The sequence below is a fragment of the Choloepus didactylus genome, chromosome 4, assembly GCF_015220235.1.
Source record: "Choloepus didactylus isolate mChoDid1 chromosome 4, mChoDid1.pri, whole genome shotgun sequence".
Classification (NCBI taxonomy): domain Eukaryota; kingdom Metazoa; phylum Chordata; class Mammalia; order Pilosa; family Megalonychidae; genus Choloepus; species Choloepus didactylus.
Window position 1 is genome coordinate 37357794 of NC_051310.1, and position 25077 is coordinate 37382870.

The 25077-nt window shown below is 43.8% G+C and overlaps 2 protein-coding genes across 3 annotated transcripts in view; one reads left to right on the forward strand and one right to left on the reverse strand.

The window, feature by feature from the left end:
- The window catches only part of ZFYVE1 (zinc finger FYVE-type containing 1), a 79735-nt gene extending 63110 nt beyond the window's left edge, over positions 1 to 16625 (forward strand). Inside the window, exons 5-12 of the mRNA XM_037832370.1 lie at positions 7420 to 7526; positions 9533 to 9641; positions 10873 to 10970; positions 11061 to 11178; positions 11470 to 11640; positions 12450 to 12630; positions 13210 to 13323; positions 14837 to 16625. Coding sequence (XP_037688298.1) covers positions 7420 to 7526; positions 9533 to 9641; positions 10873 to 10970; positions 11061 to 11178; positions 11470 to 11640; positions 12450 to 12630; positions 13210 to 13323; positions 14837 to 15069 — 1131 coding nt within the window. The 3' untranslated portion in view covers positions 15070 to 16625. The remainder of the gene's footprint in view (positions 1 to 7419; positions 7527 to 9532; positions 9642 to 10872; positions 10971 to 11060; positions 11179 to 11469; positions 11641 to 12449; positions 12631 to 13209; positions 13324 to 14836) is intronic.
- A 6024-nt stretch (positions 16626 to 22649) lies between these two features.
- The window catches only part of DCAF4 (DDB1 and CUL4 associated factor 4), a 32095-nt gene continuing 29667 nt past the window's right edge, over positions 22650 to 25077 (reverse strand). For both annotated transcript variants that reach the window (XM_037832372.1, XM_037832371.1), the window contains exon 14: positions 22650 to 23729. In XM_037832372.1, coding sequence (XP_037688300.1) covers positions 23536 to 23729 — 194 coding nt within the window. In that variant the 3' untranslated portion in view covers positions 22650 to 23535. The remainder of the gene's footprint in view (positions 23730 to 25077) is intronic.

Sequence of the window (25077 nt, forward strand, 5' to 3'; positions counted from 1 at the left end):
TCACTGGTGTCAGTTACTTTTACAATGCTGTGCTATCATCACTACTGTCTGTTACCAAAACCTTTCCATCACCCTAAACAAAAATTCTGCAGCAATTAAGCCTTAACTCCCCATTCCCTACTTCCACCCTCACCCTGTAATATATTCTAGTTTCTGACTCTATGAATTTGCTTATTTTAATTATTTCGTATCGGTGAGATCATACAATATTTGTCCTTTTGTGTCTGATTCGTTTGACTCAAGTTGCATGTCTTCAAGTTGCATGAATCAGAACTCCATTCCTTTTTATGGCTAAATAATATTCCATTGTATGACTATGCCACATTTTGCTTATCCATTTATCAGTTGATGGGCACTTGGGTTGCTTCTATCTTTTGTTAATTATGAATAATGCTGCTGTGAACATCGGTGTGCAAATATCTATCCGAGTCCCTGCTTTCAATTCTTTTGGGTATATACCTGGTAGTGGGATTGCCAGGTCATATGTGTAATTCTGTACTTAACTTTCTGAAGAACAGCCAAGCTGCTTTTCGTAGTGGCTGCATCATTTTACGTTCCCACCAACAGTGCTCTTTTTCCATCTCCTCTCCAACAGGTGCTATTTTCTGTATTTTTAATAGTAGCCATTCTAGTGGGTGTGAAATGGTATCTCACTGTGGTCTTGATTTACATTTCCCTGATATTTAATGATGTTGCTGGATGGATCAGTTTTTGCATTTTATAATTCCAGCCTTATTTAATAATGGTTTCTGTTTTCCCCCCTGTTCTGTTCTCCATGTACAGAAAGATATGTATCCACATTCTTCCTGTTTCTTTAGTATAAATTACTACTCCCACTATTACTCCTGGCCAATATTTATGATTTCCCACTATATGCCAGGCACTGCTCCTTGCACTTTATATTTTTAATTCATGTAATCCTGTACCAGCCCTGTGAACTGGGCAGTAAGGAAACTGAGGCATAGAGAGTTTAATTTGCCTGAAGTAACTCATCTATTAAGTGGCTGAGCACTTGAACTGTTGCTTTTAAGCCTTTGCTATATTCCTTCTCAATAGTTATTCCACTTCTAAGATCAGAGGATATGACCATTTTTAAAGGTTTTTGACACATATTGCCAATTGTCTGTAGATGGGGCATTCCCATAAGTGGTATTTAGTGACTGATTATTTTAATTTAAAAAAACTGATGTCATTTTTTAAATTATAAAAGCAATGCCTGTTTATGATAAGGAATTCAAGTAGTACAGAAATGTGTAAGGTACAAGTTAAGTCCCCTTTCCTTCCCTCACCTTCCCTCCTCACCCTTTAGAGATAGCCATTATTCTTTTATATGCTTCTAGAAATTTTCTGTGCTGCATAAACATATATGTAAGCATATGTATATAACGTATGTGTTTTTTCTCCCTAAATAAATGGGATCATAGAGAAATGAAGTCCTTTTCTCTTCCCTGATCTCCTCTTCTTACTCTTCAAATAAACACTGATAGTAGTTTCTTGTATATGCATCTAGAAATTTCTGGTGTTATATATAACAAGGTGTACATTATTTATATTTAACCTTTTTTCCCTTCATAAATGGGATCATACCACTCATACTATTTTACATCTGATTTTTTTCCACCTAATTATGCATCTGGTTAACATGGTATATTAGTACAAAATACATGCCTCATTCTTTTTAATGCCTTTAGTATGCTTAAAAAAAGTTATTAGCAATATCTTATTTATAAGGTTCCATCTAATTGGTGTAGCCCTTTCAGAGTCAAAAGGAGCCCAAGTGCTTATTGAACAACAAATGTGGATTTATAAATATGATTAATGAGAAGGAATGAAGAGTTTGTAGAGAATGTGTGTGTGTGTGTGTGTGTGTGTGTGAGAGAGAGAGAGAGAGAGAGAGGGAGAGAGAAAGAGAAAGAGAGACAATGGATCACTTTTCTTGCCATTCAGCTACCTGCCTGCCATCCAGGCTCCAGTCCTTTCTTCCAGCTGGGGTGTTTTTCACTTCTAACCACTCACTCCTTTGCTCATTTGCAAGAGCCCAGATACCCACCAGCAGATCATACCCTCCCTGAACAGATAAACGTTTTAAAGCAAGCAGATGCTCAAGTTCATATTTAATAGTGATTTTACTATGGTTGTCTGAACTTACAGTTCTGAGTAACTGGGAAAACTATTTTATAGTTGAATTCAAATAAGTTTTAGATAATACCTTCTTCAGCCTCTGATCTCTGTACACATTCTTGACTTTCTAATTCCATCACTGTCAGGAAGCATATATTAAATATTTATAATATTAGGATGTTTTGTGGCAAAGTAGCTATTACTGATTGCATTAGTAACCCATTTTGAACCAGAAAATTCAGTATTAGCCCTTGATGATTGGAGCTAACCTTATAGATACAATAGAAAGAGCCATACTGTTGCTAAGGCAACTAACGTTCAAGATCACCTCGTCTCCAGGCAACCTTTTCCAGACTTACCTCAAATGCTTTCCCAGGCTTTCTCAGGAGAGGCCCTTCCTGCCTTTCTCTGCCAGCTTTGGGACCTCAGGAGGAGGAGAGCTCAAGAAACTCTGGAATGACGTAAGATTTGGAATTTTTGAACAGGGAAATTGTATGGATCAGTTGGTAGTGTTTACATTGGGGAAGAAAAATCAGGTTGTAGATTAAAGACAATTTCTCCCTAGCATCTAAAACACACTAATATTTGTTTGTTTGTTTGCTTGTTTAAGAGTTGCTGTTATTTTCCCATACTCTTGATTCTTGAAGGCCTACTGAAGCTTGTCAAGGTCTGATTATTACTAACTGCCAACTCTTCAATAATGACTTGTGAGGGAAGTGAGGTGCATCTGGGGCTGGTTTGTCTAGGAGTTCTTCTCTTTGTGATGTCATAGAGGTTACTGTTGCCTGGGTCAACGTCAGCCAGTGGTTAATTTGTCTAGGGCAAGGAATGATGGACATTCCATGGGCATGTGTACCATAGCAAATCAGGCCACAGACTGTTTTGCGCCACGCCTTGAGATAGTTAGAAATGCCCCCCATTTCTCTGAAGAAGTATCAGACTAGTAAACCAGGCCACTTGGGCTTAGAACAGAAAAAACCTTTTGTTGTCACTGTTATTTGGCTAGAACTTTATATTTCTACAGCTGTTAAATTCATGTTAAATTTAACATTATTTGTCCTATGGAAAACCTGTATTTAGGTTACCTATTTAAAAGAAAAAACTCTGAGGCAAAATCTCTTCTTTGGTTTTCCCTATATCTTCTTTGATGGTTTATACATTCCTTAGTTATTTCCTCTTTTTTTTTTTCTCTTACTTTCCCTATCACCTCTTTAGAGATATTAGCCGCGTCTTCTTGCGGCTAAATATTCCCCCACAAATGCAAGCAGCCATGAACACCAATGACCTATAATCAGAAGGAGAGGGATTCTTAACTCCTCAGTATACATGAATTAGATAGCAAGAGTGTCATGTCTGAGGAAAAAAATAAGAAAATTCTCAGCATTAAAAACAATAAAAATGATGTTAATAATGGTAGCTAACATTTTCTGAACTCTCATTCTTTGCAAAGTGCCCTATATGAGTTACCTCATTCGATCCTCACAGTGTAATCCATGAAGATACCTATTAAGGAAGGTACTACTAGCCACACCCATTTTATAAATAAAGAAATAGAGGCACTGAGAGCGCCAAGCTGCCAACTACAAGCTGTAATAAGTTGGAGAAGGCTCTCATGTTTTATTTATACAAATTTTCTATTTAGTTTCATAATATATTGCAAGTGATTTCATCCACTTCTTTATTTTTCCTTTGTTCCTATCCCTGATTATTATTTTCTTTTTTTCCTGTCTTTTTTTTTTTATTAGAGAAGTTGTAGTTTTACAGAAAAAAAATCATGCATAGAATACTCAAGTTCCCATATACCACCCTGTTATTAACACCTTGCTTTAGTGTAGTACATTTGTTACAATTGATGAAAAAAACATTTTTATAATTATACTATTGAGTATATAGTCCATGGTTTACTTTAGGGTTCACTGTGTTGAACAGTTCCAAGGATTTAAAAAAATAAATTCTAGCAACATATATACAGCCTAAAATTTCCTCTGAGTCATACTCAAATGTATAATTCAGTACAGTTAATTATGTTCACAATATTGTGCTACCATCGTTTCCATCCATTATCAAAACTTTTCTATCACTCCAAATAGAAGCTGCAGAATTTAAGTATTAACTCCCCATTCCTTATCCCCAGCCTGGCCCCTGGTAACCTATATTCTAGTTTCTGATTCTATGGATTTGCTAATTCTAATTATTTCATATCAGTGAGATCTTGCGTTACTCAACATGTTCAAGACATGATCGCTTAACATGTCTTCAAGGTTCATCCATGTTGTCTCATTATCAGAACGTCATTCCTTTTTTTAGCTGAATAACGTTGTATGTATATATCCATTTTTTTTAATCCATTCAATTGTTAATGGATACTTGGGTTGCTTCTGTCTTTTGGCAATTGTGAATAATGCTGCTCTGAGCATTGGTGTGCAAATATCTGTTTAAGTCCCTGCTTTAAAATCTTTTGGGTATATACCTACAAGAGGGATTGCTGGGTCTTATGGTAATTCTATATTTACCTTTCTGAGGAACCACCAAACTGTCTTCCATAGCAACTGCACCATTTTACATTCCCACCAGTAATGACTGAGTGTTCCTATTTCTCCAGATCTTCTCTAACACTTGTAATTTTCCTTTTTTTTTTTTTTTAATCATAGCATTCTAGTGGGTGTGAAAAGGTATCCCATTGTGATTTTGATTTGCATTTCCCTAATGGCCAATGATATTGGGCATCTTTTCATGTGCTTTTTGTAAAATTTCTTTGGAGAAATGCCTTTTCAAGTCTTTTGCCCATTCTTTATTGGGTTATTGGTGATTTCACATACTTCTAACATTCAATTCTGACTAACTATCCAGAGTTAGGACAGGTTAAGGGCTATCCTCTATAGGATTGTCCTTCAGACACCAGCCACAAGTTTGGAGGCCCAGGCTACCTGCACTTCTGATCAACTGGCTAGAAATTTATGGGTTCCCACAACCCCCTTGGGTTTGATAATTTACTAGAATGATGATGTTCACAGAACTCAAGAAAGAGCTACACTTATGATTTAAAGTTTTATTATAGCAAAAGGGATACAAATAAGAGACACATAGGGTGAGGTCTGGGAGGGTTTCAAATCAAAGCTTTCATGTCCTCAGGAGTGTCACACTCACTGGAGCCCATGAGTTTTTATTGGGGTCTCTTACATAGGCATGATGGATGGGATCCGTGCCCATCTGGTTAAACTCAATCGCAGCCCCCCACCCAGACGTTGGGGAGGTTGGGGAGGTTGGGGAAGTTGGGGAGGCTGTGATGTGGCTCAGAGCCCCAACCCTGAGTCATCTCATTAGCATAAACTATTCAGGCGTGCTCTGGGGCCCACCATGAATAATAAAAGCACTCCTCTGTCTTTCAAAGATTTAGAGGATGTCTCCCAGGAAATAGGGACAAAGACCAGCCAAGTTCTTGATTATACTACATATAACCATGTTTGTTTTTTTATACATTTATATAAAATGCCCTCACCCCCAATCTTTTAGTATATTGATGCATTATTTTCCCATTAGGTATTCCCAGAGAGTTATGCACGCACTTGTTTGAAAAACACAGCCTTAAGCCTTTACTAACAATTTGGCTGGTTAGGGAGTAGTTGCCTTAAATTTGAGAGGGCCTGTGGAAGCGGCATGAGGCCTGGGGCCAGTTCCAAGGTGAGGAGGGCTTAATATCATTACCTAATTACTCGATACCTACTACAGATATTGAGTACAGTAGGAGTGCAGAGAAGGCAGAAAGTAGAGTGGTCAGGAGTAGTTGGGAAGGCTTTGTGAAGGAAGTGAAACCAAAAAAGTCCCTGAAGAATGGGTCACATTTAGAACTAGGAGAAAGGAGGACCATGTAGGGTCCTGAGTGATTACCCTGCCCTGCTTCTCATTCATTTTTATTAATATTCATGTATATATATTATTTCATATTCTCTTTTTCAAAATCTTACGGTTTTCACTAAGTTAAGTTTTACAAAATTACCCCAAAGGAGGACAAGACTTACATGCACTATTATTTGTCAGATCATTTTTTTAATTGGTCTAAGTCAAGGATTGCAACTTGGTCTGCCGTTTCCGGCTGATAGTGTTTTCTGGGCATGCACCTGATCCTTTCAGAAGCTGAAATTGAATGCCGTCAGTTTGACACACTCCTTGCCACTAGTTTAGTTTATCTTATGCCTCAACACTGATACCACCTGCCCGTGTAGGCATCTGAGTTTCAGCTCCTGGTGTTAAGATTTCATTGAAAAAAGGAACCTTAACAAACATGTTCTTATTAAGTGAAACTCTTCTCACAGCTTGTTTAAAACCTAATCTGCCTTTTCTCAAAATTCATCTTAAAATTTCTAATGCTCTTTTACTAAAGGAAGTAACATATTGTCCCTTTGTTTTAGCTTTTTTTCCCTTCTCTTCCCTGAATGGTGTCTGGCTGCCTCAAACTGGGAGACTGAAAGTTAGAAGCTTGGAACTGCCTGCATTTATTGATTTTTTAAAAGCTGGAAAGCCCATTTCTGTTTAATTTATATAACTTTTCCCACTGCATATGACTAAGGCCTAGAAGGAAAAATCAGGCCTGAGAATACTTTCCATATAAAATAGTGGGTGAAAACAGGATTAGAAATGGAAGCTGCCTTTCAACATAAATTTTGCAGTTTGCTTCAGCAAATACTTTTTCTCCTTGGCATTTATTTGGGCCATTTCTTATCTTTTAGGTTAGTAGAGTTGATAAACGACTGCCAGACACTATAATAATTCTTCCTTGTTTTCTGGCAGGTGATGTTTTTTCTATGCTGAGATAGTTCTGTAGCCTAGTAAATGCCAAATGAGCACTTGGGTTAGAATTGGGATGGTGTCCAGGAAACTCCCAGCTCACTTCTCGGCTTTGTCCCTAACGTACACACAAGGTACCCTCCCCAGTCTTGGTTTCTTTGTGCCAGCTTCACAAAGATGAGATTGGCATTAGTCAATATCTGTGATAGTCTTGGAAAAAAGATTGCATGTGTAAGGTGTTTATAACATCCAAAGTATTTACGAGAGAACAGTAACTTTCTCTACTTACTTCTGACCTCTTAGGGAAATGGGCCGGCTCTGTCTCAGATTTCCTGTGGTGAGGGTTGATGCAAGTTGGACCAAGAGGTTGTGGGTAAGGAGCAGATGTCATTAGGTTCCCTCTTCCAGCGGTGGAGCCAGTGAGAAATATGCCAGCAGTGGGGATCCTCAAAAGGCAAGTAGTGGAAGTTGCCCTGCTGAGTGCTTTCAAGTGTTGCCTTCCCGCCTCCACAGGCCCTGAGCGACCGCTTCAGTGGTGAGATCCCTGATGACCAGATGGCACACAGCTCCTTTTTTCCAGATGAGTACTTCACCTGCTCCTCCTTGTGCCTCAGCTGTGGGTAAGTGAGGCAAGCTTCCCCTCCCCCAACCTTGGGAAACGAGTTTAGAGTGGCACTTCTCAGACTGCAGTGTGCATGCAAATCACCTGGTTTGGTTGAATTACAAGTTCTGATTTTGAAGATGGGAATGGGGCTGAGATAGTGCATTTATAACAAATTCTGAGGTGATGCTGATGTCTGGGGATCACACTTTGAGGAGCAAGAACTCAGAGCTCAGAGGACACCTGGTTATGAGGAATTTTCTGAAAATTCCAACCTGGTTGAGATGTGAAATTGACTGGCTTCTAGTTTGGGCAGTTTTTATGGCAGAAAACTTTGGGTGGCTTGCATTTCTGTGTTTTTTTCTGGGTTTCTTTTTGTGTTTATCCATAGTCATTCAATTTATTCAACTAATATTTGAGTGCCCAGTGTGTGCAAAGCTCTGCAGTAAGCATTGATCCTTGGTGATTCTTTCCACTGTGCCTCTTTGCACTACAATTATCCAGGGAACTTTCAAAATTGCTGAGGCCTAGACCTCTGGTTTAGTGGGTCTGGGTTAGGGTCTAAGCAACAATATTTTTCAAAGATTTCTCAGGTATATCTAATGTGTAGTCTGGGTTGAGACACTGAATTAGAGCAGTGCTTCTCCAAACTCATCTGCACATGCATCCTCTTGGGGTTTTGTTAAAATGCAGATTATGATTCAGTAGGCCTGGGGTGGAGCCTGAGATTCTGCATTTCTAACAGGCTCCCAGGGATTCCCTGTGCTGCTGACCCAGGGATCAGGATGCACCAGAAAAGCCTGAAGGGCTTGTTAAAACAGATTGTTGGGCCCCACCCCAGAGTTTCTGATTCAGCAGGGCCTGGGAAATTGTATTTCTGATAAATTTCCAGATGATGCTGATGTTGCTGGTTTGAACCTCACTTTGAAGATCACTGGATTGGTTTGAACTTGGCCTGTACTATTGATGGCTGTTAAACCACAGTCTGATGACTTGTCTGTTGGACCCCAGGGAACTTCAGTGTGCTGTGTCAGGGTCAGATTGCAGTCTCATCTCTTGTGACTACCCTGCCCCCTCACCTCTTTGCCACTGAGCTGTCTTTACTTTCATCAGGACTACTGCCTGTGTCATTTGCTCATGGAAAGGAGGAGACCTGAGCTTAATGAATGGACTGATTAGCCTTTGACATTGAACCCTGGATACACTATTACCTGCTGGATACAGTATTACCTCTGAGCTTTGTTAAAAAAGACTTGGCTCTCAGATTATCCACTCTGAACTACAGAGAACTGAGGATTATTTTGGAGAGTTCAGTTAGAAAGGGGAGAGGGATATTAGTTACCACTGTGACTTGACCATCCCTCTTTTGCTTGCCCTGTGAGCCCAGCAGAAGGGATGTAGGGCCCTGTTGTGTCACTGCTTTTCCATTCTAACAGAGCTTCACCAGGGTTGCCAGAATTTTCCCTTTTATCATAGTTAAATTCTTTTTAAGTTCCCAATCTCTGTTTCTCTGTTTCAGGATGGCAGACCTCACTAGAAGGTTTTCTTGTTCTGCTTCAGCCTCCCCTTAATGCATTGTGAAATTTTGGCAGTTGGTTTTTGTGTTGCACCTTGGCAGCTTGCTCTGGTTAAACTTTCCACCTCATCCTGTTTGAATGTTTGAGTTTCACTAGAGCCATTCAGGTTTCATCTCTTATCAAGTTGTTGGTGTCTTCTGGCTCCTCCATTCCTGCAGAGGGCCTTAGAGCAACCAGGTAGTTTTTTCCAAGAAGAGATTTCTCTTTCTCCCCTTTTTCCTCCTCCAAGGGTGATAGATGCTCTGCCTCTGTAGTGCTGTTGATTGCAAGTGAAGCTGAGGCATGTGGGTTTCTGGGTGAACCAACACTTTCAGTGCTCAGCATCTGGAGCCCAGTTAATAACCCTGGTCTAGTTTTAGCCCATGCCTGGCTCAGGGTCAGATTCCTGTGCGTATGTGGCACTGGCTCCTTGTAGCCGCTTCATTGTTAGCTTTTGGGCCTCACCCAGGGCTGGATGTAAGAACAGCATGAATCATGGGAAAGAAGGAGTGCCACATGAAGCCAAGAGCCGCTGCAGATACACCCACCAGTATGACAACCGAGTTTACACCTGCAAGGTGAGTACCCTGAGCTTCTCCCCTGCTTCAGCACCTGGCTTGCTGGTTGCACTCTCTCCCTTTGGCAAGACCAGCTTGATGCTGTGCTTTGCTGCATCCAAAAGTATTTGACATTGTTCTAGTTTGCTAATGCTGCCGGAATGCAAAACACCAGAGATGGATTGGCTTTTATAAATGGGGTTTATTTGGTTACAAAGTTACAGTCTTAAGGCCATAAAGTGTCCAAGGTAAGGGGGGTACCTTCACTGAAGGATGGCCAATGGCATCCGGCAAACCTGTTAGATGGGAAGGCGTGTGGCTGGCGTCTGCTCCAGAGTTCTGGTTTCAAAATGGCTTTCTCCTGGGACATTCATCTCGAGGCTTCAGCTTCTCTTTCCAAAATGTCACTCTCAGTTGCTCTCGGGGCATTTGTCCTCTCTTAGCTTCTATGGAGTGAAAGTCTGCTTTCAAAGGCCATCTCCAAAATGTATCTCATCTGCAGCTCCTCTTTCAGTTCCTGTGCGTTCTTCAAAGTGTCCCTCTTGGCTGTGGCAAGCTTGCTCCTTCTGTCTGAGCTTTTATAGGGCTCCAGTGAACTAATCAAGGCCCACGCTGTATGGGTGGGGCCACACCTCCATGGAAATTATCTAATCAGAGTTATCACCTACAGTTGGGTGGGTCGCATCTCCATGGAAACACTCAATCAAAGAATTACCATCTAATCAACACTAATATGTCTGCCCACACAAGATTACGTCAAAGATAATAGTGTTTTGGGGGACATAATATATCCAAACAGGCACAGACATTCAAATTGATCTCTCTGCAACTTCTCCCCTACTCTAACTAAAAGAACTCACGTGTCTTCGTTGCTGGGGCCCCTTTGTTTATTTTTTTAGAAGCTTATATTCTCATTTTTCTGTTGAGCTTCTGTGTAAGGGTCATGTAAGTTGACTTTTCATTCTCAGGAGCAGAAGTGCTCTTCAGGAAACCAGTTTTGATGGTTTTCTCAACTGTCTGTGACAGATGTATAATTTAGAGCTCACTTTTGGGGCCTGGGATGGCGCATACTCAGTTCATTAACATTCAGGGCACTGGCTTCTTTAGATATGTGAACTTTCTTCTGACATACTAAACTTGGAGTCTTTAAAGCCTCAGCTGGTTTGCAGGGTGGAGGGCTGGATGGGGGACATAAAGAGGCCATGGGATCTGGTGTTCACATAAAAAGCTCGCAGAGTGCTCTGTGTTTCAGGCCTGCTATGAGAGAGGCAAGGAAGTCAGCGTAGTGCCCAAAACATCTGCTTCCACTGACTCCCCCTGGATGGGTCTTGCAAAATATGCCTGGTCTGGGTGAGTTTAAATGACGTGGCTAAAGGTCTTTTGGTGTTTGTCCCCAGAGGCATGTGGCTGGGTAACAGTATTTATTTGCCTTCCTTGCAGGTATGTAATCGAATGTCCTAACTGTGGCGTGGTCTATCGCAGCCGGCAGTACTGGTTTGGGAACCAAGATCCTGTGGATACGGTGGTGCGGACTGAGATTGTGCATGTGTGGCCTGGAGTAAGAGCTGTTTTATTTTTCTTCTTTCTCTTGTATCATTCAGTTATTCATGTGTGTGGAAAAGCTTAGAATTAAGGTTAGCCTCTGAAGAGAATAAATCAGTGATGACTGGTTGGGTGTGGGATTGCCTAGAAGCCAGAAGATTCCTGGTCTGACCCCAAACTTCTCTGCCAAGGGGGTGTGTGATTCTGAATGGGCCGTGGTGAGTGTGTCATTCACCTCCCTCCCTGTCCCTCCGTCCTTTCCCCGCTTCCACTCAGAGCATGATGGGAGCCCGCATTTTCATTTCAGACCGATGGATTCCTGAAGGACAACAACAATGCTGCCCAGCGCCTGTTGGACGGGATGAACTTCATGGCTCAGTCGGTGTCTGAGCTTAGCCTTGGGCCCACCAAGGCTGTGACTTCCTGGCTGACAGATCAGATCGCCCCTGCGTACTGGAGGCCCAACTCTCAGATTTTGGTATGGGGTAGCAGGGTGCCCCCAACATCCCTCACATGGCCCATCCTGCTGGTGCCACTTCGCCCTAGTGCTAAGCTTGTTCTGTGAGGGAGGAATGGAATACTTCCTCCAGTAAAACTAGCTTCCAGGTGGGATACACTGAGGCAGCGAGTTTCCTCTTTGCCCACTGACTTCCCTTTGTCTTATTTCTCCATGGTGGGTTTTAGTTTCCTTACCTGTCAGGGCTGATTAGTATTGGTCAGAGACCTCATGGAGGAAAAAAGATCTTAGGAGGTCACTTAGCCTCATCTACAGCTGGGCATGTAAATCTCTATAGCACCTACAGCAAAGGAGTGCCCAGCTTTGGTCCAAGCTCTTTGTGTTAGGAAACTCACTCTTCACCAGGCTTCCTTTCCACACTTATTACTAGAAAGTTTTTGATCTAAAACCTACCTCCCATAGTTTCTAGTTGCCTCTGCAACTAGAGCTTTCCAGAGGCTCTTTCAAGAAGCTGTGAAGAAAATGAATTCTCCTAACTGTTCTGGCTAGAATTAGCACAGTCCCTTCTGGGAACCCTGTGACTCAGCCAGTCCTTGAGAGGAGATTTGAAGGGCCCTTCAGGGCACTTCTTGGAAGAAAATGATAATCCAGCTGTGCTTCAGCAGGGGCATTCCATGTGGCTGGAGATCTTAGAGCCCTTCTGTTAGGACTGTCGGGGTCCCGCTATTCCAGGATGGTTCCATGGTCCTCTTCCTGGGTCTCGCTGACTTTCTCAGCTGAGCAGACGTAAACGATACCTGCCTCTCTGCTTTGTTTTGGGGTTGGAACAGAGCTGCAACAAGTGTGCGACATCCTTTAAAGATAACGACACCAAACATCACTGCCGGGCCTGTGGGGAGGGCTTCTGTGACAGCTGTTCATCCAAGACCCGGCCAGTGCCCGAGCGGGGCTGGGGCCCTGCGCCTGTGCGGGTGTGTGACAACTGCTACGAAGCCAGGAATGTCCAGTTAGGTAACGTGGGGCCCGTGAGCTGCAAGGGTAGAGGGGGAGAGCCTCTCTCCTTGGCACTGGGTGCTGGGAACTGGACTCCCTGGGACACATGCCCCAGCCATGTTCCTAACCACATCACTCTTCTGAGAGCCAAGGCCCGTCACTCCCTAAGCTCTTTTTTAGAATCCTGTAGGTGCTGTTCCTTAGTGGAGCTGAACGTTTCCTGTGCTCTAAACTGTAAAAGTGTTTTGGAGGGAAGGAGATAGCCACATAGCAGCTGAGTTCTGAAAAGGCAGCAGACTTTGCCAGAGATGGCTCAGACTGAGTCTTTTCTCTGAAGAGGGTTCTAGATGATGCTCCCAGCACCTTTCTGGCTTACCTAATAAGGCAGGTTATAAAATAGCCTTTTTTTATAGGGGGTTTAAAGTAGAGGGTTGTGAGTAAAGGACTAAGAGATGGCACCCAGTTTCAGGGTCTGGGCTTGCAACTGTTTGCAGGACAGCACATCAGTACCCTGGGAGAAAAATCCAGAAGTGCTCTGGGTTTTCAATTTCCATTGGACTAAGGGGCGACGGCTCCTCTTTTATCATTTGTTTACAGATGTTGCTGAGGCACAGGCGGATGAGGAAGGTGGAACACTGATTGCTCGGAAGGTGGGCGAGGCTGTGCAGAACACTCTGGGAGCTGTGGTGACAGCCATCGACATACCCCTAGGTGGGCTTGGCAGTGCTTCTCTTGAGTATAGTGTATGTGGGATGAGGGGTTTCAGAGTTCCCTGGGCTATCATTTTGTCCAAGGCTTGCTGACCTATATTGAGGTGGGCAGCAAGGAATCCATTAAAAATGTGTGCTTATGACTTCTGCTGAATGCCTTAGTGATTTCATGTTTATTCCTGGAGGCCATCCTATTATATGCCATCTATTGCTGCACAACATATTACCATCAGTGTAGCAGCTTAAAATACAACCATATTTTATCGTATCTTAGGCTTTTGTGGATCTGGAAGTCAGAAAGGGTTTGACTGGGTAACCATTCTGCTCTAAATGGCACTGACTAGAGTTATTGGATGCTGTTCCACTGACAGCCAGACTGGTTTCAAGGGTCCATGCTGGCCTTGCTTACATCCTGGGTGGCCTGGAGGACAGCTGGAAGTTTGGGCTCAGGAGAGCCCCCTCCCCCTCCAGTTATTCTCTGGTTTCAGGGCTCCAAGAGCTAAAGTTCCAAGGACAGGAGGTAGAAGCAACCAGTCTCTTAGGCCTGGAAACTGGGACATGGTCACTGCTACTGTAGTCTCTTGGTCAAAGCAGTCAAAGAACCTGTCTTGATTCAAGGGAGGGGACACAGAACCATCCCTTTTCTCAATAAGAAGAGTAGCAAAGAATTTGTGGCTACGTTACCCCTGCAGTAGCCAAATTATTATTCATTAAGGATTTAGGGTGGCTACTCAGCTCCATGTGTTTAGGGGTACTTATAACCAGGATGCAGGGATGCAGTGGGTGGAGAGCTTAGACTTGGGGTAGTTCAACCCATTTTGGGTGAGAAACCAAAGATTCCTGGGTGGTGGTGATGAAAACTGCTTGGATCCAATTTAATCACTATGGCGGGTGCACAAAAATGAGCAGATGATGAGCTTTTGACTCAAGAGTGTAGGAATAGATCAATTTGCCCAGGCTTGAAGCTCAGGCTGCATCTGCCCTCAGGAGTTACTGGGAGGGGCAGGGGCTGCTCTTGGCACAGAGAACCCACCAACTGTGGCTCACCAAGTGCAGCGTTCACTTACTGGGCATTGAGTCCCAGGCCAGTGCACTGCAGATGTTATTTCTTGTAATCCTCAGAACAGGTCTTGAATTGGGGTTGTTGGAGATGAGTAAGTTAAGGCCCTGAGAAGTAAGTAACTTCTCTTAATCCTTTAGCTACTAATTAACTTGGGTTCAGTGGAACTCAGGTTTGAATAAAGGTATGTCTGACCCCAGAGTCTGGACATGGCTGTAGTTACCCCAGTGGTTCTTCATGTAGCTGACGTTAGGATCACCTGGAGAGCTTAATAGATACATAAATATCAATGCCTGGACCCCTACCCCAAAGACTTTGATCTGGATGGCATGGGGTGAAGGCTGGGCATCTGGTTTTGTTCTGGTGATTCTCTGTGCAGTTGGGATTGAGAGCCAGTTGGCTCTCGGGGTTATTAGGTTTTGCGTGTCCTGTCATCATCCCTTCCCCACTGCAGGTCTGGTGAAGGACGCGGCCAGGCCGGCGTACTGGGTGCCGGACCATGAGATCCTGCACTGCCACAACTGCCGGAAGGAGTTCAGCATCAAGCTTTCCAAGCACCACTGCCGGGCCTGCGGGCAGGGCTTCTGTGATGAGTGCTCCCATGACCGCCGGGCCGTCCCGTCTCGGGGCTGGGACCATCCTGTCCGAGTCTGCTTTAACTGCAATAAAAAGCCTGGTGACCTTTAGCCCCAGCTCCCTCTCCAAGTCCTTCACAATTCCGTAGGTTCTCAGGGTTAGAAACAGAAATCTCGTTGGGGTAGCCCTCCTCCTGATCACCTTTTGTGGTGTGTGACCTCTCCTCTGCTCATCCTGAGGCCACTTTCCCTGGTGGTGGCTGGGGCAGATGACAAACCAGTGGAGCCTGGCAGCAGGCCCAAAGGTGTGAACCCCTCGGGGCAGGGGACCGAGCAGCTCATAGCAAAAGGAAAGGAACCGGAATCTGTTGCATTTATTACAGTTAAAAATAATAAATATAAATATATATATGCCCATATATACATATGAAAGGAACTTGGTGTGTATTCAAGCTGCTGCTGGCTGCAAAGACTTATGACAGTCTGTCCCCAGCTTGGGTGTAAGGTGGCAGTGGCGGCAGGTCTTCCCTGGCAAAGCCGAGCCAGTCAAAGCCACTGCATCGCTAGTAACTTTTGCTCCTTCTCCCTGAGCCTTCCAAGCCTCTGCGTTCCTTGCCTTTCCCCCCTAGGCTGAGCTTCCCAGGTGCTTCCTGCTTGGAACAGCCTGAAGGGAATTGTGTTTGGGCCCTCAGGGGAATTGAATCCCAATTCTTAGCAGAAGCCTGTTTCAGTCAGAGATCACCCAGCTTGGCGTGCAGGTCACCAGAGTGGGTGGAGGTTGAGGGGTAGGGTTGTCAGCCCTGAGAAATCAAAATGCAGGTGACGTGATACCCCCTATACCTGGAAGAGCACAGAAGGAAATGGGCCTTCGCCGGCGTGTTTCCTGCTTGTTGTTGCTTCTGTCTGTGTCACTGCTAGGCTTTCCTAAAAGGTGGGCACCCTGCTCCTAAATCAGAGCACCTGCTGCCTACCCCCTCTCCAGCCCCTCCAGCCCACAGTCTGCTTTTGAGTGTCACACTAGGATTTTTATTGCTTATTTTAAAGTGTCTCAATTCTTTGTTCCCAGACCCAAGACCCTCTAACTTTTGGAGGGGTGATCATGAGAAATCTTCCAGGGAAACAGAGCTCAGAATGGACTCTTAGTTTTGTTTTGGGTGATCATGAGAAATCTTCCAGGGAAACAGAGCTCAGAATGGACTCTTAGTTTTGTTTTGTTTTGTTTTTTAAAGTGCATATAAATATTTCAACAGATCATAAAGAAAAAATTCTATCTCTTCAGTCCTTGCAAGAGAAGTCAAAGGCACTTTTGGTTCTCATCAAGAGCTTGGACATCCGTTTCTATTGTGACTGGAAAGAGACTGTTGTGCCGAAATCCTATTGTGTGGATTTTATCTTCAGTGGCCCAAAAGGAAGAATCAAAAACAACACAGTTGTTGATGGAACTGGGTGGGTGGGTTGAGCTTCAGGGAGGCATGTGGCAGTCGTCCCGGCATGAGTGTCAGTGGGATGTGAGCCCTGGAGTGTGTTGATCCTTCTCGACCTGCTCCCCTACTGCCTCCCGTGGCCCAGTGGCTGAGGCTCCACTTTCGAACTGTGTAATATCAAATTCACCCTTATAAAGGAATCTTCCTGCTGAGCATGGACTTTGCTGATTCTTTCCTTGGCCTCTCCATCAATATCTCACTCCCTCCCCTCCTAGTCGATGGGAAAGAAGCCGGTGGCTTTTGGAGCAGAAGCTCTACGAGAGGCCCTATTTCTAGTGTTGTAATATTTCACCTGTAAATACCTCAGTTTATAACTAACAAATAGGAACTTTTAAAGAAAAAGCATAACCAAATACCACAAAACCATTAACACATGGAGCGGGTCTGAATATTAGGATGGCAGGCTGGTTTCCCCCAGCTTCTAGATGGAGTGCATGCCATGGCAGTTTGCTAATAAGCAGAGCCTTAGGGTGTGATGATGACTGATGATCACAGAACTCCTGAGCTTGGGGAGAGGGCACCATACGTTCTCACTTACCTTGCTGTTTTCCTGGATTCTGGCTTGTTCATGAGACCTTTCCAAAGCAGGTGTTTGGGACTGGGCTGCTGCGGGGCGCTGGGGGAGTAGCAGCCCGGGCAGAGTTGTGCTGGCCCACATGGGAAAGCCAGTGTCAGGGCTGCACAGCTCTGTGGCAGCAGTGGTTTAATAACTTGGGTTCTCAGGGTTAAAGGCTGGTGGCGTGAACGGTCTATTAGGGGGAATCTTTCCTGATAGAACAGACTACATCTTACTCCTGATTTGTCATTTCTGGGTTTAAAATAGATACTGCTAATGACCTATGAAAACACTTAAAAATTTTTTTTTCTACCTTTTTATTGGCATTCCCCTCTTCATCCTTTCCTGCCTCATCTTTTTAATTCCTGTGTCTCGTCACCTGTTTCCTCATTCTCTGTTGCCTTTAGCTCTCTCTTCTTTCTTCCTTTTCTTCTTGCCCCAGTTTCTTTTTTGTCCTTTCACTGTTTCCTGCCTTTGACCCTTTTGCCCTTATTTTCTTTTATTTTGGGGGAGAGTAGGGCAGGCTGGGAAGGGTTTGGGGAGAAGAAGAGGTGAATGGTGGCCTGTGTTAGACTCAGATATTTGTTCTATCCTTGTGCCAGGGCACCCCTGAGCATGTGGGGCTGCCTAGCCACATGGGAGTGACATTAGCCTGCCACTGTCCTGTCTAAGACTTTCCATAGAAACAATGCAGAAAAATCTTCTAAATTCCTTTCCTCACATTAGTTAGACCAGCTGAGGAAAGAAAGGTTCTCCCAGTGTCAAATTAGTAGGAAGATACCCTTTCTTGATCCGTACACAGTGAATCCCAGCCTCAACTAAATTCCAGGTAAAAACACAAGGGCTGAAGAACACCTTTTGGACTACCCTACACATACACATCATCTTGATTCATTTTTTCAAACAAATTAGCATGCAACCAGTGAGCACCCCCAGATCAAGAAACAGAAAATAGCCACACCCCAGGAACTCCTGGTTCTTTCCCTCAGCAGAAATAACCACTATCCTGACATCTAATAGCAGAGATTGGCTTTGCCCTTTGAGTATGCATATGTACACGTATGTATGTGTGTGTACATAGAAGCTTTCAATATCTTTCTGGTTTAAAAGGCTTGCTCATAGATGGAGGAATGTGTTGAACATGTCCATGAGAGCTAGAGATTTCTCCTTGTGGCTGAAAACAGCTGTTCCCTAAACAGTGGAACCCAGAAGGATCCTTGCCACATTCCTTGGGTTTAACTGCTGGTTTGACTTATTTGGGAATTGGAAAAGAGAACCAATATTCAGATGCCTGAGCTATGGTAGAACATAGTAGTAGCTTTACAGAGTTGATAGTTAATCCTAACTACCACACTGGAATGTAAGTAGTAGTGTCCATGTTTTACTGGTGAAGACACTGGCTCAGGATGGTTCGGAAGTCCAGGGTTGCCTGGCAAATGAGACTCCATCTGGGTTTGAGTCCAGGCAGGCCTGGTTGATTCCAGGGTGAGGAGTGTACACTCCTTGTGCCACCCAGCCTGCCACTGGCATTGCACTGTAGAGCCTCTCCCCATAGTTTTTCCTTCCACTTCAAGGATTGTGAATTCATTTGCACTTCCAGATAAGGTCAGTATCTTTTTAAGGGGAAAGTTTAAAAAGAAATCAAGGTTACCTGCTACAGTTGTGTCAGGAGAGCTTAGCTTTTATAGCTAATTTTTTCCATTGTCTTCAGAAGTTCTTATGGCAGAAGACAGTAGTGCTTCTTTTTCACTAAAAAGAAACGGAAACTGGCTTAGAAGTTAAGCAAGTTGATCTGGTCTGTTACCCAACAGCTAAGCTTTAAATTGCTTAAAAAAAAAAAAACAAAACCAGACAAACTCTACTTTAATGGTGAGTTAGCAACCACATTTGCATTTTCAATTTCAGAACTACACTCATTGAGGGAGGAGGGTTGAAACCATAACGGTAGCCTGTAACTCTCCTAGGCATTAACAGAATGAATTTTACTGTTCAAATGTGAGGTCTACCTTTTAACTGCTTAATTTCCCCCTTCACAGAGGTGCAGAAACTGTCAGACTTGTGAGCCCTAAAACCCATATGGTAAGAGGGCATGGTTGTCTTAGCGAATCTGCAATTCAGTGATTTGCTCATGTGACCAGAGACATCTTCGGAGCTACCATTTGTAGGTGACAGCATGTCTTTATGTGCCTGGTGAAGTTCAGGTTAATATGCTAATACAAAACTTGATCCACTGCCATGGTTTCAACAGCCACAATAGACTGATGATAGTAAATCCTTAACTCTAGCCTGAATCTCTCCAAAGCTCTGGCCTCATCCCTAACAACTCTCTTAGATGTCCCAAAGATCCTGCAAACTCCAGCAGAGCCTACATGGATTTCTCGGTTGCCATGTCCCCTCAGTTCTGGCTGTGCTGGACTGCCAATATTTGCCTATATTTGTATCTGTGTGCCTCTGCTCAGATGATGCAGACAATGTCCTTTTTTGTTCTTGAAACAAATGCTTGTATTCAAATGAAGCCAGGAGTGCAAGTGGGTAGGTGATAGGAGCAAGCAGGGACACGTGAACAAAGATACGTGAGCAATCTGGATGTCATCTGTAGGAGTTGGGGCAGCTGGTCTTGAGGAAAGGGGCAAAAAGGGAAAATTCTATGTTGAATTGAACTCAAAGAGATCTTAAACATCCAGAGGAAAAGTAAAAATCCAATTCTTTCAAACACAAGGGGCATAATAAAAAGATCCTTAGACTTGAACAGGCGACCCAGCCTGCTCTGCCACTTCTTAGCAGACGACATTGAATAAGTCACTAAACTTGAGATTGTTTCTTCTTCAGTAAATTGGAGGTACATTGCCTACTTCATCAAGTTGTAAAATAAAAAGGAAATAATGCTGGCAGAAGTTCATTCTGCATACCAAGTGTCTACTTGTGTCAAGTGCTAGGGAAATGAAGCTTCTGGAGGCATCCTTCAAGCTGAGACTTAAAAAGCTGGACTTTTACAGATGAAGGGGAGTGAAGGATGGCTTGAGCAGAGGCCCAGATGAGGGTAACAGCATGTGCGGGGGAACTTGAAACATTCGTGGTCCCAGAAGCACCCGGTTGGAGGCAGAGATGTGCAACAGGATGCAGAGGTATAACCGTGACCAAATCACAGAAGGCCACACATTCTATTCGGATACACAGGAAGCCATTGAAAGTAGTGATCTTTTAGAAAGGTCGTTCCTGTGGCAGTGGCAGTGTGGTGGGTGGAGGAGAGGGGACAAACTTACAGGAGTGGGACTAGGGGCTTTTTACCAATATCTATAAAGGGAGAAATGGAAGAAACTGAGTTTAGCCTAGGATTGTTTTTAGAGATTTGGAGATGGTTACATGAAAGATTTAGACCAGGACAAATCTAAGGCTGGCAGGTGACAAGAAGAAGCTGACTTGGCTCAAAGGATACTTCTGGAGACACTGAAGAGGCCATCAGTGCCCTCTAGAGCATGTCGGGCCAGCTGAATTCTAGAGTGACTACACAGCAACGTGGAGTGTGAGAGGTAAATGTTTATTTGTGGGCATTTTTGATAATCAGTACATGTCACTCATCCCTCATCTGTTCAGAAGGCTACAAGCAAAGCAAACACTGGGCCAGTTCGCAAGCAGTATGTAATAGCTCGATGCTGCTGCCATCACCTGCTCATTCTCTACCTTTCTGCTACTTGGAGAACAGTGCAGAATACCCTGACAGATCTGCAAGTGAAAAAGACTACATTTTAATCTTTACAGCGCTTTTTTAAGTGAACAGATCAAGGCACTTAATCTACAACTTCTTGTTTCACCAATTTTAGTACAGCCTATACCAAGTGTTAGGAGCAGTGATTACTCACCCCTGAATGAAGTGCTGCTGCGAAGTTTAAATGAGAGGTTTAGAAGAACCTTTTTTTTCCTTTGCTTACGAGAAATCTAAAAGGATTCATTTTACAACTCTATTCAGTTAAGTAGGAAATTCAAGCTATGGCCCATTTTGATAAAGAGAGTTAAGATGGTACCTAGGGATAGGGCCATACATACCAGAATTTATATTCTCTTGAGTGGTAGGATTGTCTCCACTGTTGGGGGAGGGACTGAGGTTGGACTGAGGAGCCACCCATGGGCTCAGCTCCAGTGACATTATCTGTGCAGAGCTGTGGGAAAACTGCATTAAGATGAACGAGACCAGTGGTTCTAAATTTCAGATCCTGTGACAAATGAACGTGTATATCCTATTGATGGGGACAAGGGTTTGGGTGGATGTTAGGGTTGCGGCCCAGCATTTACCACACTGTGTGTGTGGATACTGATTTCGGGCAGCAGGATTTCACCCTGCAGCGATAGGGGCTCCCGGGCCCTTCAACTTGATACATAATTCCTGGGATCTACTATGTGCAAGTCATTGTTGCCAGGGGTTGCCAGGACCTTGGGACAAAACCTAAATGATTAAATAGGAGGACTTTGGTAACAAGCTCCTTATCCATCAGTGAGAGCCAGAGAAATTCATTTACGTGGTGACTAAATATCATGAAATGTTGACATCACACATTTACACACACAGTAAGCCACTTCCTGATTTCTCCACCACTACAGCTGTGACACACAGGTTAATTATTCTGTCAGCAGGATGGAGAAGCATGAAAACTGGAGAATGCACTCTCAAGTCTTTGGATGCCAAGTCCCAGCCCTACACTTAAATAGCTCTGTGATCTGAGGCAAGTCACTGAAGGTCTCTGTGCCCCAGTTTATCTATAAAATGCTGTTAATAGTATTATTACATTACCAGTATTGTTCTACCTCCTTTAGGGATTGTTATAAGGGTCAAATAAAATAACACAGGGAAAAGTGCTTTACAAAACATGAGGCACTAAAGACGTATTATAACGTGTAGCTCATCTATCAGATAACTAATCTCAGTCTTCTCACCTTTTTTGTTTATTTTGGTCTCTGTACAATAACGTGTATTGGTCAGGATTCTGGAAGGAAAAGATGAAACAGTTAAAGGGGATAACCTAAGGCAAAGCATCCTGGGACTGGCAACAGAGGTGCAATTACCAGCCATAGGTCTGGAAGGACAAACTGACAGAACAGCTATTGGAACCCAGAGAGTTCTGTTGAATTGAAGCTGTGGCCTTAGGTTGAGGAACACAGCCAGTGCCAACCTGTGGCCCAGCAGGGAGCCAGGGAGCTAAAAATCCTTTGTCACTCTCCTCTTGCCCTATGCTTTCCTGCTGGGACTTCCCATCTGCTGAAGCCAGGGGCCAGGGAGCCACTGGTGAGGGCCGGAGAGGCCAGCCTCCCGCACACGCAGAGCAGGGAGAAGGGCAGAGTGGACTGGAGGGCCAAGCGGAAGCTGTCCTGTAGTCAAGTTTTTAAAGCTGGTCTCAGTCTCTACTGTTCTAGTTTTCCCTCACCTAGGGTCTTAGACATTCCTGCAGCTGGTTTGCTGTCACAAGATGCCTGAGCTCATGGTCTTCTAAATCATCAACAGAAGCAACACGCCACACTGATTCTTTTTAGTTTTTTTTTCTTATTAGAGAAGTTGTGGGTTTACAGAACAATCATACATAAAATACAGGATTCCCATTCATCACCTTATTATTAACACCTTGCATTGGTGTGGAACATGTGACAATTGATGAAAGCACATTTTTATAACTGTATTATTAATTATAGTCCATGGTTTAACTTAGGGTTCACTGCTTGTGTAATGTATTTCCATTGATTTTTAAAAAATTTTTATTCTTTCTAGTTTTATTGTTTTATTATTTCAGCACTTTGTAAGCCCATTTTACAAATTGCTTTTTCCAGATTACAAAGTCAAAGCAAAATTTGTTTCCTGGGCTCTTAAATCTCATTCAAGTTACCATAACAGAAATAGGAGCAGCCATACCTAACATTCTAGAAGGTGCTTCAACAAAGGCATGAAGTCCTGTCTGTTTAAAACCTGCTAGCATTTAAATGCCTGTGAATGATACTAAAAAGGAGAATCCCAGAGACCAGCCATTGAGTGAACTTTACTCAAAAAGGCCAAGTTTAATGATTCTAAACTCCATCCTTTAAATCTGCTCTGTAGAGACTCAGAGAAATGACTTCCCCCTTCTTTCCGGTTGGTTTTCTCAAACAGATGCACCAACCAGCCTAACACAGCCTCACCCAGTCGCATCACATCTGGCTTCTTGAAAGGGCTTTTGGTGAAAGAAGAGGCAACTAATTTAGTTGGTTTTGTTTTCACCAATCTTCAGTACTCGGAAAAAAGTATCTTTGTTAAAAAAACAAAGAAACAAGTCAGCTGGCTGGTGGGAAGGCTATCCTAAGGAATTCAACAAGAAAGAGAAATAGGTACCTTTTATGAAAAGGACTTACAAGCTCTCTGAGCCCACAATTTAACTAAAATAGCTTTACTGAAGTGTCTCCATAGAAACACTTCCACCTTCAGCCCAGCAGCTGGACAGATGGGATCTGTGTACAGCAAATGTCCATTTAAAACGCCCTTAAGTCAAATCCACATTCCTCCAGGCTGCACACCACAGAATCAGCTGTAGGAGAAATGGTAAAGGTCCTGCCGGACTGCCATGAGTAGCCCCGGCACTCCCCGGAAGCCGCCGAGCCTAGAAGAGAAGGCCACGCTGGGGATGTCCGCCTTGGAGGCAGCGTACGGTGAGGGTATAGTTCTCAGCAGGCGGGCATCGTGGAGGCTCCAGATTCTTGTGTTGCAGTCTTGGCCCACTGAGAGAGAGGGAAGACACGTAGCAGGTTAGCAAGAGAGGGCAAAGGAAAATGCAGGCATAATGCGTGGCCTCTTAGGAATCCTAAGGGCTAAAAATGACTTCATGTGAACCCAAGTAAAAACTCACAAATGGAAATTATTTCTACTGGTAATAGGTACTTTTTAAAAATCAAAATTATGAGTAGCCCTGGTGCTCTAGAACCATAACTAACTGCAGGTATTCCAAGTCACAAGAAGCACTGGCCAGTTATGATGTCACGTGTGGCTGGGCGGCCTCCTGGCTAACGGGTGGGATTGTGTTTCTCTTGGTGTCATGCGCTGTTCAAGAGAGAGCCCAGCCCATCCAGTCAACATGGCACACAACTGATTTCCTTTTTGAGAAACAGTAGCCAGGAAGATCTCTTAACTTCATTATATTCTGGGGAAAGGAAGGGCAGAGTAAAGCCAAAAAGACGATCAAGGACAAACCAAGTGACAGCTCTCCCCAACTGGTTTAATAGTTTGGCTCGTAAGTCCAGTTCAAGTCTTCAGGTCTCAAAGTTCTGAGACCCATGACCCACCACCCCACTGGTTATGGTAGCCCAGACTTATGACATACACTCCTGGAGAGCTCCGAAGGGGAAGAGGAGGGCCGCCCTTTAGCCCTTGTGGATTTCACACTGGTGCTTTTGACCACTTCAATGACTCCAAGAACACGTCATTGAAGTAGATGCTACATCGGGTTAAGGATGAATTCCGGCTGTGCAGTTGTGCTGGTTTAGATGTATTATGTCCCCCCAAACGCAATTATCTTTTACGCAGTCTTGTGTGGGAAGGAAATGTATTGGTGTTGATTGGGTTGCAGACTTTTGATTGGATGTTTCCATGGAGATGTGATTACTGAACTGTGGGCGAGATCTTTCATTGGATAATTTCCACAGAGGTGTGCCCCTGCCCATTCAGCATGGGCCTTGATTAGTTTACTGGAGCACTATATAAGCTCAGACAGAAGGAGCGAGCTTGCTCCAGCCAAGAGGGATATTTTGAAGAAAGCACAGGAGCTGAGAGAGGAGCTGTAGTTCACAGAGACATTTTGGAGACAGCCTTTGAAAGCAGACTTTTGCTCTGGAGAAGCTAAGAGAGGACAAACGCCCCAAGAGCAACTGAGAGTGACATTTTGGAGAGAAGCTGAAGCCTAAAGAGGAATGTCCTGGGGGAAAGCCATTTTGAAACCAGAACTCTGGAGCAGTCGCCAGCCACGTGCCTTCCCAGCTAGCAGAGCTTTTCCGGATGCCATTGGTCATCCTCCAGTGAAGGCATTTTATGGCCTTAAGACTGTAACTGTGTAACCAAATAAACCCCCTTTTA